General features: G+C 42.7%; 1 protein-coding gene across 1 annotated transcript in view; it reads right to left on the bottom strand.

The window, feature by feature from the left end:
• Window positions 1-14,866: 14,866 nt before the first annotated feature.
• The window catches only part of LOC145412272 (phytanoyl-CoA dioxygenase, peroxisomal-like), a 99,668-nt gene continuing 98,068 nt past the window's right edge, over window positions 14,867-16,466 (bottom strand). The window contains exons 4-5 of the mRNA XM_080282227.1: window positions 16,127-16,264; window positions 14,867-15,445 (exon numbers count right to left, since the gene is read on the bottom strand). Of these exons, the coding sequence (XP_080138353.1) occupies window positions 15,392-15,445; window positions 16,127-16,264 (192 nt within the window). The 3' untranslated portion in view covers window positions 14,867-15,391. The remainder of the gene's footprint in view (window positions 15,446-16,126; window positions 16,265-16,466) is intronic.

Here is a 16,466-nt window from a genome sequence, read left to right as displayed (position 1 = left end):
AATTCAGCCGGCACTTTGTCACACTGTGCCTGCAACCATTTCTAACACAGGTCACAGTGGATAATCGCTTTCTTTCACCTTCTTGTGGCATAGGCCTACTCCACATTCACTGTTGCACATTTCATATTTCTGTGCAGTATTTAATGCTGCAGTTTACATAGGCGCTGACCAGGATAATGCTGCACTTCTTCCACAAACACCACAGTGTTTCTTTTGTGAACTTGTCTTTCCTTTGGTTTAAATGAAGCCACCATTTCACTTAAGATCAGGGAACAGGCGCCTTTACCTCTCTCCAGCCAGTACCTCAGACCTCCAGTGGCGTTTTTACTGCTCCACTTCCGCCACCGTTGCCACCATATCGTGTGGTTCTTGCCACAGCCACAGTTATGCTGGCAGACACATCGGTGTGGGCTACAAAAACAAAGAAGTGTAAAGTTTCATTCTCCTTGCCACCGAGTCCGCCTGTCTGGTAAGCTAAACAAACATAAGAGCAGCCAGATGCGCGTCATAAGCTACATTTCAAATAACGGAACAACACTTATTGCACTAGAAAGTGATAGGGGCAATACCTCAAAAATATTTATGGCTCCATTCCTGCGGATTCTACACCTCCGATACCTCCATCGCATATATAATTACAATTAAATGCTACACCAAGCATTTGCGCCGGAAAATTAATAGAGAACATCCCTCGAATACGGCGTGAAAATAAGAAATAAATATGTGACTTATGGATCTGAAACGATATTTACCAATATTATTACAGTCGTTGGCTGACTTGGTTTCTGGGTTGATGTTTGACCTTACAAAGTAAAATAATTTGCTTTATTCCATGTTTTTGTGGTATTAAGTGGATGAGTGCAGGCAAAGAGAAAAAAGTATTATATAGGCCTACATTAATCCAGACCTAAGATGAGCCAGCATACTTACAATGGATTTCGTAAATGCTCTTTATTTTAAAATTCCAGAATCATAATGAAGCCAAAAAGATGAGCTAAATTTGAATGTAGTTTTTAATCCCCGGGCGCTTGCAGTTAACTGATAGGTTTAGTTTTAATTATTTTTTCTTTGCTTTTTATTTTAATGTGGTTATTTTCATTCTGTAAATACATTTATTGTTTCTTATTAAAATAATAGAACAAAATTAGATACTGGTGAAAATGACATACTTATTCACACAGGTCGGTGTACATAACTATGTAGTTATTCTCACCAGCTGACAGGTTATAAAAGGTCGCGACTGATCATCACAAGGTCATTATTCGAGTGAGTTGCAGTGAGTGCACACTTGGGTGATAACTTCGTGTTAATTCCTATTGACGTTATTCGAAGGCTAAAGTTTGTATAGTTGATACATATACAGCTTTATATAGTATAATACATTAGCAGTTTACAATGTTCTCTGTTCAAGTCGTTTATGGGCCGGAGTGGGACCCGCAGCCAATAATGCCGTTTGTGGAGATGCAAGTTGGCGACCACACATTCCGGATGCTGATTGACTCTGGCGTGGACACCACAGTGTTACCTTTGTCGCTGGTCAAGCAGTGTGGTCTGCTGGACAGGATGCTTCCGCCTGACCCACACTGTCCAGAGCAGATAGTCGGAAGCTTGGGTACCACTGAGTTCCAGTGTAAGACAGTCAGTGGAGAAATGATCACTATTTACCCGTATGTTTTGGTGGGCAAAGATGATCCCCCTGTACCGCTGCTGGGCAGGGATGTGTTAGTGTATTACCAGTGTTGTCTACGAAACTTTTCCCCTTTAAAACCACAAGATTCCAACCCCTTACCAACCCTGGACTTTGTAATGACTGATGACCTGCCGGAACCAGTAGAAGCTCAAATGGTCACATATACCGTTAATGGAGTACAAGTGACCGGCCTCCTGGATACTGGTTCAGAATACAATTACTTTACTGAAGAGGAGGCGCGACGGTGTGGTGTGGAGATTGTGGAATTGGACTCTCCAGCTAAGGCGGTAGGGTTGGCTGGTGTGTGGAAAATGACTCGCTATTGTCCGCATGTACCCATAATGGTTGGCTCAACAGAGATTGATCATATGGTTTTTTTTATAGATGAAAATCCAAATTCATATAATGTCTTTGGTGTGTATCTTATTATTATGTTTAATAAACTTTCTGTAACCAGTGATGGTTTGGTCCTTTCCGAGCCAGATATATGAGTTCACTATCTTACCCGTGCACTTCACTAAAATTGTATTTAAATGACACTAATTCAGTATCACCCGCCTCACCCCCCCACACTAACACATTGCCTCTGTGTACTGGTGGATTAGGCCTGCCTGACCAGCTCATGGCGGGGACACCACTTGAAAAAAAACGAGCCCTGACACTACCTCCTGGGTGGCTTGGAAATGTGTCCACACACACACACACACACACACACACACACACACACTTTATCTCATGGGTGGCTTGGAAATGTGTCCACACACACACACACACACACACACACACACACACACACAAGCGCGCGCAGAGGAATGCAATACACGTCCAAAGGTATTAGCCTGATTTAAATAATACACTATCATGCAGCGGTATATGACAAGGTTACCCCCACCACTCACCTAAGAACGCCTCTCCCAACAGCTTGATAAATAGTATAAACAAGTGCTCGTGGGCCCTTCGGGCCCCTCGCACTTGCTCCTGTGGAGGGCTCTCGCACTGCTGTATTTTAGTTATAGTTTTGGGCAAAAAATTCTTTGGACATCCTATGTCGGGCGCCGGGAGCGGTGTTTTTTTTGGTCAAAATGTGATCGCTCATTAAATATAGTAAAAGTTTTTCACTCGTGATGGAACCAAGTTTTTCACATCAGCGAATATTTTACGATTTTTGTGCCAATTTTGGTTCAATTTGAATGTGTAGTTTCGGCTGCCCAAAACACACACACACACACACACACACACACACACACACACACACACGGCTAGTTCTATAGTATATTAGATGTAGGAAAGAAAAAAATAAAAGGAGGGAAAAGTTAATATACAATACCCTAGTCTAATGAGTTGAAGCAAGCAGGGCGGATAAATGGTTGGTGGTGCCGAGCAGAGTGTGAAGAGTGAGGAATATTAGGACGTAGGAGTACAGTAAACAGTGGAAAATAAAGGCGATGAAGGATTGCACTGTGAACATAATATCAGTTAAATACGTTAGACAAAATATCGCGTAAAATCTGAGGTGGCTGGCCGTGGTATTGAGACGAATACCTATACAGAACGGAAATATGCCTCCCGGCATGGCAGCTGCGATGCGTGGCTCGAACTAACGACCCCCCGGTCCCGAGTTCGACACTCTAGCACTGAGCCACCCTGCCCTCACTGAGTCACAAGACAGTTTCAGTGCTATTCTTTGTTGTTTTTAATACATCTAAATCTCAATTCCAATATATTTTGACCGGCCACAATCTTCCATAGGAATATCGTTTAATATTTAACAACATCTTCAATCACACAGTATCATTGAACATACATGGGGTTTCATTCCCTTGGGATTTACCATGGAAAGTTTAAAAATCTGCTTCCAACATATTAGGTGTGTTAAACTGACTCCATGCCATCTTTACTCCTGCACAGCTGGTGGCTTTTATTCACCCCTGTGTAAAGTACAGCCCTTACGTGGGGGGGGAGGGGCTCCTCACATACAGCTGATCTCATCAGAGTGGAGTCAAAGCCTTTTTGTCTCGTTAACTGTCCTCCTCTTACTACTTCCCTTCAACCTCGGTCTTTTCGCCGCACTGTTGCAATTATCACTACCCTGCTGCTACTTCAGTGGTCACTGCTCTTTTGAGTTCTGCTTGTATCCCCCCTCCATTACAGTAGGCACATAGCACACGTCTGGCAGCAAAGTCTCATCCCTTTTCTGTCCAGCTCTCTAGTGCAAGAGTTATCTGATAGTCATGTATGCAACAGGGCAACTGTGATACTGTCTTCCTCTGCGTTTTTCACTCTGCCAATGACCTCCAGTCATTTAAATGGAATGCGTTCAGGCATCTTGAAATGAACGGATCTTGACCTTCAGTCGTTCTCTCTCTTTTTATTTCGTTGTTGGAGAAATGGTAAGATTATTGTACAAAACGTAGCTACGACGAGAAATGCTACGTACTGTACTGTACAGTCATGGTCATAAATAATCACCTATCATCTTGTAGCCCGTGCCTCTGGCTGCCTCCTTTATGCGCGGCAAGTCACAGTGGAGCGAGAGGGGCTGAGAGGGAGGGGCCAGAGAGAGAAGGGAAGGTGGATAGGGGGACGAGTGATGGTGTAGGGGTGAAGTGAGGGATGGGAGGGAGGGAAAGTAGGGGAGGGAGAATGAATGTGAAGTGGTAGTCACATTATTTGTCTGTTTTCTTTCATTCAGGGCATGATATAAAGGAGTTAATATTCGGTAGATAATGCTGCATTACATCTTGTATACCGGCGTCAGATGACAAGCTTTATATTGGTCGTGATATCAAGGGCTGGCTCATGAGAGAAATATACTGACGTGTCAGATCAAATATTAGTGCGGAGCCACATATCTGTGTTTATCTGTATATGTTGACTTCGGACGCAGAATGAAAGCTGGATGGCTTTGATTTCCGTAATGTTTAATTGAGACACGTCTTCTACCCTTATATGTACCGGCAATTAATTTTGAAACTAAATATCACATGCAACCTTTGACATAGCTGTGTCCACAGTAAGATCCTCCTCTCGGTATACACTTCTCCATACAGTCACCATCATGTCAACTATTTTATGGTATCTCTTTATGAAAAGGCTATTAAAGATAACTGTCCATAAAAGATAAATAAATTTGATGTCTGGACACATGAGTGGATATAATCACAATATGTCTCATAAAATGTTAGAAAGAAAATAAAATCCTACCCAAACACCCAAAATATATCAATGTCAGTGTTTACCGACACTGGTAAAGCCAAAGCAACAAGGAAAGCCTTAGTAAGTAGTCCTTTTTATGGGAAGGGGGCTTAATGGCCATCACTCTCAATGCGTGGTATTAGGCCAGCCAATATTGCTGGAAAAAACCCAAGCCACACCCGCACCACACAATACCATCGATCTAGGGGGCCAGTCGAGGTGGTAGCACGATAAAAAGCTCAAAGGTTGGCTAGACGCACCTCCTTCCCCCTGACAATCGACAGTGGTCTTATGTCCTCACCCCAGTCGGCAGCCCGGAGCAGATCGTAGAAGGTGCAATATGTCGTTGCTCCAAGCTGGTACGACCGGATGTGAACGTTGAGAGCCAGGAGGTGTCTATAGGAGGTTACATCTAACCGATCCTTAAGGTCGATAATGGTAGGGCGAGATGGGGCGCCCTCCTCTGTCTGAGGAGGGGGGGACTCACCGACTTCCTCCTTGACTGAGGAGCCGGTCGATGCTTCCTTGGCCATGGAGATGGAAGCAGAAGAGTCCCGCCCCTCCTAATCGTCTGAAGTCTGCTCTGGAGCTTCGTGAATCTCCGCAATGGTCTGGTGGCTAGTCAGGATCAGTCCAGGTTCGGGAATCGGCTCCGTTGCTATCCTCCAGTTGAGGGGGGGGCATCCAGCCTCAGCCTTTTCCGTGGCGTAGATCAAGGTGCCGCGGATCTAGAAGGATGGGCCCTGCTCTCCCGCCAGCGAGGGATTGTGAGCATATCACCTGGTCAGCAACCCAGAGCAGATCGTGGAGGGTGGAATATGTCATTGCTCCAAGCTGGTATGACTGGGTGTGAGCGTTGAGAGCCAGGAGGTGTCTATACGTGCGGGGGAAGGAGCAGCCACTGTACGCCCTTCAGATGCAGGCCCTAGGAGTCACAAAACCGCGCTCACGGCCACTGTACGTGACGGGGAAGGAGCGGCCACTGTATGCCCTTCATTCGTGGTTCCGAAGGTCCTCCCGAACCAGGAGGTCCCTTGCGCGGCCGACACTTTTCCTCTCCGCTGCGTGGAATGCCTTTGTCTCCTTACAGGAGTGGTTCCCAGGAGATGCTGCCAGAGTGGTGGCGTGGCCCGATTCTGGTCCTACCACCTACCCCTGGGAGGTCCCTGCCCCTGCCAGATGCCCGACGGAGAAGGCGCCGCAGTTCACCCCTGACGGCGCTCCACCCTGCAGGCAGCTGCAGCCCCCGGACCCCCAGGCCTGACCAGCAGCCCCCAGACCAGGGTAACTCAGGCTCTCTCTACCCCCGGAGTCAGAGGAGACAGGCTCGCCTCCTGCAGCTGTTCGGCCCTAGTCCCGAGGCCCACCACTCAGGTCGAGGCCCCGAGACCGGAGGGCTTCCCTGCACCCCACCGACGAGGCTCCAGTACGAGGGCCTCCTCTCAGGTCGATGCCCCCAGACAGGAGGGCCTCCCTGTACACCTCCGACGACAAAGATCCGGGCAGTGATGCCCCTGCGGGCAGTGCATTGCCCCCTACAGGAAGGCTCCCCATAGGGCCTCCTCTCACGACCGGGCACCGCATCAGGTTATACCCAGGAAACACGGGTATGCAGTGACATCAACGCCTCTTGTGTCGCGAACTGTCGAGACGGGAGTGTACAGTGACAGTAACAAAGTGAGGGCCAGAATAATATAAGTGACTAAGTTACCAGTGACACACCAAGGCCTGATACCCGGCAGAATAGAAAATACAAATAACCACAGACAGAGGAACTTATAGAAATAGTGGGTCAAGACCAGTGGTGCGCGGGAAAATCAAAGACCTGTGAATAAGTGTTACCGCGACTAAGTCACTTTCTCGAGTGTCGCAGCCCGCACCCTGCACACTTATAGCACCATTCACTTCCCTGACCACCCCTAATGCATCATACTTAATATATAAAATATCAATTCTGCCTATAAACAGAATACGGGTATCGCAATATTATAATTCATTATCCATGTGTAAGTGAAGAAGCTATATGTCCTGAGTGTAACTGTGAACATTTATATTGAAGGATAACTCTGTGTCCCTGTCCAAAGCATATCCAGTGTCTCTCTGTTTTATACTGTAACGGTGTATGAATTAAGACAATAGATGTGTTAAGGTGTACTGCCTCCTTTGTGGATGCTTTACTTACGGTCCGGAAAGAGGACCCCGCTCAGTCGCTGGCGTTTTTAGGACGAGAGGTCGGACTAAAAACACCCAGCAGAACAGCCAGTATCCTGCGAGATACTAATATCCTAGCTAAGGTTTTATTTTTCTGCCGCATAGTGTGTTGTAATATCTGCTGATCTTGTCCTGTGTCTGACTGTGGTAATATACGTGTAAAGGTTATTGCCTGGAGTTTTTGTGTCCTACCTCTCTTCCCCGGTCTCGAAAGAGGACCCCGCTACACGTTAGGTGTTCTAGGACCGAGCAGTCGGGCCTTTTTCACCTAGCATTACAATAATCATAACTAGACCCCAGTGTCTTACACCCCCCCCCCTCATTCTTTGTGAGAAATAGTTCTAGCCGCTCCACTCGCATAGAGACCCCAGACTACACTAATTTAGAATATTCTGCCTCGAGTGCTGTTTCGACGCTATTCCCAGACAGTATACTGCGAGATACTATTAACCCTATTTAGTATTAAGAGTTTATGATCACTCAGAATATTGTGTCTGTAACATCTGCTGATTCACCTGTCTGACTGAGTAATACACGTGTAAGGTTATTGCCTGGAGTTTTTGTGCCCTGCCTCTCTCTTATATGTCAAAGCCCCAGTCTCGAAAGAGAGCCCCTCTACACGTTAGGTATTTAAGGAACGGGAAGCCGAGCCTAAAAACACCTAGCATTACACGTACCATGTCCTTTGTTTGGTCCTTGGTCGTCACCTATTGGTAAGCCCTGGTCTGAGGCTTCTTGTTTGCATTTTTTAGTTGTTTTCCAAGAACAGGCACAAACCTCCGCCAACCCACTTGTTGACACGTAGGGAACGCGTGTTGGTTGGTTATACTTATAAGGTTACCACCCAGCATATTAAATGATTTCCTGGTTTACGGAAAAGCATTTGGCTTGCCACTGAATATAGAACTACCCTGCAGTAGAATACCACTTCATGATGTGAGTGGATGATGGAGGCCCCCACCAACCACAGGGTTAAAGGAAAATGAATGTCAGAGGAGTGGAAGTGGGCTAAAGGGAAAAGAACTGGGAAACTGCTCACAGAGTTATATTTTTCCCATTAGCTATTACATAGCTTCACTTATCAGTGATTTAGAGTTCCATGGTGTCTCCTTCCACGTAACATTTTGTATGCAGATACATGGGTTAAAGAACCTCATTAGATCATTGAGCTCAGGGATGTCTTTTCATTTCTTTTCCCCCATCCACAAATGATTTTCGTCACTTTTGTCATATCACTCGTTGTATTGTTTATAAAGGCTCCAGCATGGTTGCTTGCATCGGTCTTGGTCACCTAATGGCAGCTCTTCATGCTGCTCGATCTCTGGCAGCTGCCCTGTTCAGTCCCTTATCCCTGAGGTCACACTTTATGACCTCATTCAAGGTCAATTTCAATTTGCCTCTCGCAGCCTGACCCCTGACATTAGCACTTGTCTATTTCTGCACCCAATTGTCATTCTCCATCCTTTTAGCATGTCCAAACCATCTCAATTTACCCTTCCTCATCACAGCATCAGTACACTCGTTTCATTCTTCCTCACAACTCTTCAATCATAATCCTTGCCCCACCCCCCACTCCCTAGCCGCGCATTCAAGGATCCCTTAAACATCCGGTTAATCATTGTCATTTCTGTACATTTGAGCCTGCGAATATCCTCTTCCTTTGCTGCCCAGGTCTCACTGCCACACAGCATTATATATGCCACATACAAGGAACCTTTAACACGAAGGAAGAGCTCTGTCAATGTCAGGAGAGGCAACAGTTCCCTGAACATCCTCCAACCACTCCTTACTCTAATTGCAGAGCTAGCTCCAGCCCCACTTCCGGCTTGCAATGCATGCCTCAAATAACAAAGCTCCTCTACACACTCAAGAAACTCACCAGCATCATCAGGCCTTTCATGCCTGAGTCTCTCTCAGACACACTGCACACACAGAATCAGCATTATCTTGCAGTCTGCCTAATACCGCTACATCTCTATGCACCCACTTACCACAAACAGTGCACAGGATGGAGTTACTTCTCATTCCCTTTTCAATGTGGATAATATGATTCTGCTTTAATAAAGCCCATCAGTGTGACAGACATTTCTTAGTCAAATAAAATTGTCAGATAGCAACAAGCTAAAAAGGACATCACTTGTAAGTGTGCAAGAAGTGTTATACAGTATGACACAGACCAAGAATTCATATCACCAGCCTGCCAAATGAACATTAGTTCAGTGTTTGTGATTGTTGTCTGTGAAACCCATCAGACGTAGGGATGTCGATAGGTTTCTTGTGCTTGAGGGTGCATCAGTATAGTATTGTATTCAGTATCAATTACTGATTAATGGGAAAAAAAAAAAATTGTGAACTTGTTATTTTGTAAAATTTTTAAATGCCCAGGCATCAAAGGGATATTAGGCAAAACCACAGTGTGTTAGTTTATATATATATGCATAAGGTGGCTATATATACAATATAATATAGTATTGTATTACTCAACAATAAACTAAACACAGGACAGTTTACCACGATCATAACTCAGTTTTAATGTGTGTAATATATACTCACATACCAATAATATATTTGTGTTTATTGAAAAGTTATATGGTTTCAAGTCCTTATTTGCCTACTGACTAAATATGTGTACCGGGTATGACTACAATATAAGTAATATACTGTACCTGTAACATGTGAAGCTTGCAAAGTGTGATAAAAAAAACTGTAACATCACCATCCCCTATGAACAATTAGGTATATGTAACCAGTTTTCTTTAATTTTATTACAAAACATTATGGTATTATGTAAATCTTTATTAGTGCAGCAGATCAACAAGAAGTACAGTATAACTAGGATTTGATCTGTGCTCTTAACAGTGTCAGTACTGTACAGTACTTCCATGCCAGCAGACGTGCCATAAAATCCTTCCTGTTGCCAGTACTCCATAATGAATTATTTATACATAGACATACACAGTGGTAGGTGGTGGCGACCATCATCCACTCACTTGATGTAGTGTGGCCTACTTCTTTCTTAGCCTTTATCATTCATTTTCAGTGCCTGCCCTCCTCTCTTCCTATTTCCCTCATCTTTACTGTAACTTCTTATTGCTTTTCTTTCCCTTACAGGAGGATTTACATTGACTGACAAGCAAAATGGTTTCCTGTAAGCCAAGAAACCACACAACGCTGGGTGGTAACCATATAACCAAACCATATGTGCTCCCTATGTGTCAACAAGTGGGTTGGTGGAGAGTTAGTGCCTCTCCCCATAAAACAAATAACGCAAAGTCAAATGGCCACCCCTTACGGGATTATGGTGTCTGGCAACAGATAGATAGATAGGCAGACATCAACAGAAATGACATAATAAATACAGTACTATTAAAGATTGCGAACATTCCCATTCCCAGGGAAATGCAGAATGTTTCTACAGAGCTAATTAAAGTACAGTAAACTCTCAAATATCTTGTCGCAATATCCGGCCAAACGCAATCTCTATAAATACTGACAAGAACTTGTACAGTAGTACCCAGTTTCAAGCTGACGAATGCGAAAATCACTTATTTGATTTTTGTGAAGTCCGCGTACAATGTTCCCATGCAGATGTGCTGCCACCTGCACAAGCTGACAATCACATGTTTGAGGCAAGATGGCCATCCTGTGTTTACATGCACTGACCCCCCTTTTACGGCCTTAGCGCGCTGGACTTGTGATCGGGGGATTGCAAGTTCGAGCCTCGCCCGGGCTGCCGTGCCGGGAGGGGTAGCTCCCTCCTGTAACCCTAGCGGGGCTATATAGTCCAATACAGGGCTTAGCTCGGGGGAACTCCATTTCTCCCATTTTTGTGCATGCATCCTTCTTCCTGCCACCTTGTTGAAGTCCCCGTGTTGTCTGTCCATTCACTTAGGTGTCTTGCTGCTGTGTGCCTTCTCCCTTATGTTCCCGATGTTACATAACCATCTTGCATGTACCCTACCATCGAAACACCATTCCTATCACAAAATACGACACAAGTGCGCAGCAAACAGTGCAGTGTGTGATATTACAGGGGGAGATGACTTTGTGTGAAATACTGAAATTTGTGACTTGGAAAACATGTCAGGTAAGGGTTTAACTCCAGTGGAAAGCATGGTGCCACTGAGGGTGCCAAGGGCAAGCCAAAAAGGATAAGGCATAGCCTTCCCCTGCTGTTATACTGAAGACTGTTAAGCATCATAAGGACAGGCATGGGGTGAATAAGAGTGCAAAAGGCCTTAAGCTGCCCTATCCACAGTTTCTACCATATTTAAAAACCAGAGGCTGCAGGGCAAAACATGCCCACCCTGCATGCTACGCATCTAACAAAAGGCTAGAGATTCCACTATGAAGATGAGGCATCTCCTAATGCTGTGAGTTAATGAACTTAAACCGAGTGAGGCAGCCCCTGCCGGATAACTGAGAGTTTACTGTCTCTTAACATAGTGTACTTCTGTGCAAATTTCCATAATGATAATTGTAATTAAACATACAAGAACACAGCCTCCTAAATACAGTATATATTGTATATTTTTTTTTACAATTAGACCAATGACCCTTTAACTTAAGGCCTAAATCCCCCAAATCAAAGAAGTATCTAGGGATGTTTGCCCATTGAACAATGTTGGCAAGTCTGAAATGAACTGGCTGAATATAAAGAAATGGCATCAATATGGTATGTGTTTGGAAGGAAGGGAGAAATAAAGAAACAGGAATTACTGTAGGCTTCCATCATGGTGTTGAGACCTAATTATTACGTATTAACTTGGCAGAATCCTGAAATACTTTACTACAGTATACCCAGAACTACAGAAGAGCAACAGTGACCATTGCAATTTACAGTTTTCAGTACTGACATTTCCATGTGTTTGAAATCACCGTGGGAAACATCGGTACAGTGAATATTCTCTCTCTCTCTCTCTCTCACCTCATCCTTCTCCTATATGGTATTATATAATGATGGGGGTAGTTGGTGGACCAATGGGATAATAGTTCTGTCAAATGTCACACTACAACAAACTAAGAAGGTTCTCATACTTCCCCTCAGCTGAAACTCTGAATAATTTATGTTGGTATATTTATCCCTACTAATTCATTTACAGTATTTTTATCCATGGAGATTACGGGAAAGATTGTTTGCTGCACACATTAAATGTTTACAGTAAAATGTACTGAAAAGGATCAGGAGTGTGGGCCTGGAAGTCCTCCATATTTAGTTTTCCTCATTTCTGTGCTTCATGTCCCCAAGAGAAATCAATTTTTAAAAAATCTTGTTACCCCATATAGATATGGAAAACTGCATTAGAATAAGGATATTCTTCATCATCTATATTGACACTATTTTGAACTTCACGTCAGCTAACTTTGATTATTCATTATACAAATTACCTAAATACATTAAAATTTCACTATAACAGACTAACTGGGGCCCAAGTCATTCCGAAAAAAACGAAATTCCAATAAAAGCAACATGCAAACTTCCCCCTGCCATTCCGGAATTTTTCCAATACATCAGACATCAGTCTGGATTGCACCAATGGTTTTTAAACAGTTTTCACTACCACTGCAGTACTGTACTGTAGTATACATTCACTACAATAAGCAAACGGTATAATTTATATAATAATACTGTACTGTACACTGATAAACATGTCTTTTATTTACCTTATTGTGGTGAACACAGCTGAAGTGGTCAGGCAGTCTGGGCTGCTTCTGGTTTTATCAGAATTTTTCCGATATATTATATAAGAATTTGGTCTCGTAGCTCCTCGATTCCGATAAAAGCGAATTCCGGTCAATTGAAATCCGTTATATCAAGGATTTACTGTATTACCAAATACATCTGTATAGTTTATTGCTTCCCCAATGCTTCATCAGAACCCAGCATATTTGACTCCATATCCACACAGTTGACCAACCTTAACCTCACCTTTACCACTGAAATTACTTTGCTGGGTGAGCTTAACATCTATATGTTGAATGGTTATTGCATTCTGCCAGGACTAACGATACTGGTTTAATGCGAGCTATTTGCAGAATTGTTTAATTTTGTGCAGCTGGTAAAACAACAGAATCCCAGATAATCTTGACCATAGGGCCTATCTCTTGGACGTATTCCTGACAAATATCCTAGATCAGTACAGGACAGAGGTAATGTCACCACTTGGATCCTCCGACCATGGTCTTATCAAAGCCTCATTAGTCAGTTGCCTCAACCCTCCCCTTTCTGAACCAGTCAGGGTGACCAGGTGGCACTTTGATAGGACTGACTGGTGTGGATATTCCACGGCAGTCTTTCTCCTCCACTGACATCAGTTCTACTCAGTCCCACATCAATGACTTAATACAAGTTGGTGTAGAATTGCTCATATCCAGTCAAAAATTTACTAAAGATTGGACTCCTCAAAATAGTTTGACAGCATTTGTGCCAGAGCAATGACCCAAAAGTCCCTAGCGTATAAAGTTAACTTAAAAAACATCTGAATCCCTCAGGCAATTTAAAATTGCTAGAAACCATGCAAAAACTGTACTAAATCTCACTATGTCAAACTCTCTTCACAACCAAGCATCCAGACTATTTAATAATCCCACTGACATTAGAATATTCTGGTCAACTCTCAATTCATTCGGTAACAACTTTAACAAGTCATCACCCATTCCCCCACTAAAACAGATGGAAACATGATAAATGACCCACGTGGAAAAGCAATCATCCATGCTAGTATGTTTGCCACAAATTTTACCTTAGAGGAAGTAGGTAAGAATGTCCTTGTGCATCACTTTGATTCTCCCGAAATTGCTACACGAAAGGTACGTAAAATCCATCTTAAACAACTGATCAACCAACGGAGCTCCAGGTCCAGATGGAATTCCTCCAATTGTTTTGAAAAAGTGTTCCCCTGAACTTGCTCTTGTTCTAGTTAAATTATTTAGACTATGCATATGTACTTTTTCATTCTCTAATTCTTGGAATGAAGTAAATATCCACCCAATCCCAGAGAAAGGAAGTTTCTCTGACTCCTCTGATTGCAGACCAATAGCATGCGCCTGTATAACATGAAGTAGTACGGTAAATGTGATTTTTTTTTTAAATCAGCAAAGTGCATTAGGACACCACCCATCCATCCAATCCTGTTGCCCCAAGAGAAGCAAAGAAGCCCAGGGCTAGGCAAGTTGGTCCTGACATTTAAGATGAGAGTGACCAGCCTCACTCATCCCTGAGTGGCATTACATGAGCAATAAGCTCCAACTACCCCTTGAATATAATCCTACACAGGCTCAATCTGACTGAAGCCCCTTAATTACCCACTGAATCATCAGGTGCCATATTTGGTTATATGGTTACCACCCAGTGTAGTAAATAGTTTTCTGGTGTACAGGAAACCATTTGGCTTGCCACTCAATGTAGAGTCACCCATAGGCAGAAGGAAGAGGAAAGAATGAAAGAAAGAAAGACAGACGAGTATGGAAGGAAGAGAGGAAAGGGCAGACACCTGAGAGCAGGACTACATCGAGTGAGTGGATTGTGTGCACCCCCATCTACCACCAATAAAAACTTTCCATCTCAATGGACACTAAAAGGATCATGAAATTAAGATTACAGGATCTAAAATATCTGCCTTCTTAACTGCATCAATTTGGTGACTTACTTCACTTGTTTCTTTTTGCCACCTTGAGGTGAGTTTATTCAGTTTGTGGAACACCTGTTGAAGTGAGGGCATATGCACACCTATTTCTAACCCCTCCAGTTTAAAAACAACCTCCAAAACTGAATAAAATTATCTAGCAGTAGCATGAATAACATGAAAAATATAATCTGGCTGAAAGTGTTGAAGAAAATGAACTCATAAATGTGACAAGTTCATCAGTTAACACTTCCTTCACAACCTACACCAGACTTAAACATATTTTTCAACTTCTGACAAAAGCTGACTAAGAACTAAAAACACAGGCTAATATGACACTGAACAACAGCTGGTGCATTAAATTTTGGTACATAAAGTCACTATTAAGAGGTAAAACCTATATCCAAGAGATAGTATATCTTTTCCTATTCACCACGTGTAAATTCCAAATCAAAACTATTGCTACAGGTATTCATTTATCGACCAAACTATTTACTTGCAATAACAAGGCACTTCAAGGTTAAGTAGCTAGTTTTCTCTGACATCTAAATAACTATATTCAGTATAATACAATATTTTCCTTCACCCTTGAAATATGAATGGTATTACACAAAATATATGAATACTTCATACAGTATTACTAATATGTAAGGAAACTGGTTATTCTAATTTAAAGAGTGATTTCCCTTCCACGCACCAAGCGGCTCCTAATCTTCCAGAGATCCTGAAAGAGAATGCAATACAGTATTAATGTTTTTTTTTAATTTACTTTTTGTTTTTTTGTAAACCACACAGCCACTAATTTTAACCTTTGTACCCCAGATACAAGATTTACAGTCATCCCCCAGATATGGGCTAATCTGAGAAATTCTGCTCATCTTCAACTAGTTTTCTTTGTTTATTGGAGGGAATGCTGTAACTAAGAACATAATTTTAAAAAATTAATTCTTTCATTTGCCAACAGCCACCAAGAACACTTCTATAACCTTTATCATCTTGGTGTAATGAGTGGCAACAGGTTGTGGTATAGTGACCTTGAGCCATTTTTGCTGCAAAATATAATGATATCGGAGACCAGAGGGTCTAAAACATTAAACAGAGACAGTGCAGGCTTTCCTTTGCTCAGTAGCCCAACAAACACTTAGTGGGATGATAGAGGAGCCATGGCGTATAACAAAGTTGAAAAAATGGGGGGAGAAGAAGAAAAGTGTGTACAACTGAGGACACTGCCTGAGGTGCATTGGTCTACATCTAAGGATGTTCTTCAGGATGCAAGGGTCAAAGGAAATTGGTTATATATAAATCTTGAAACAAAGTAATTTAGCTATTTATTGATGTATTACTTTTTTTTTTTTTCAGTACTTAATTCCAATGCATCTTCTTTGCTTTTATAACCTGCGCTTACCCGGTAATCCACAGCTACACCCCTCTTCATAACCAGCTCCTCGACTTCAAGTGCAATGTTCTCTTGCGTGGTGCCTTTCACATCAATGTACTCACAGTCTGATGCAGCATAATGGCAGGAAATGGCCTTACGGAAGTGCTAAAGAGAAGGAAAAGTTTATTATTTGATTTGACTACTTAAATTAAGCATCATGAAACAAAAGAATGAAAATTAAAGATATTTCTGAAATTTCACATTGAATAAGAGTACTACATTTTGCTTATGTTGCCACTGTTGGTTGTGTATTAAACAAAGATGATGTATATTATGTGGCTACATCTGCAGTATTCTGTACTGTCAT

The sequence above is a fragment of the Coenobita brevimanus genome, chromosome 92 (genome assembly GCF_032717465.1).
Source record: "Coenobita brevimanus isolate Jiangsu-jjx chromosome 92, ASM3271746v2, whole genome shotgun sequence".
Classification (NCBI taxonomy): domain Eukaryota; kingdom Metazoa; phylum Arthropoda; class Malacostraca; order Decapoda; family Coenobitidae; genus Coenobita; species Coenobita brevimanus.
This window is presented reverse-complemented; position numbering and strand designations above follow the sequence as displayed.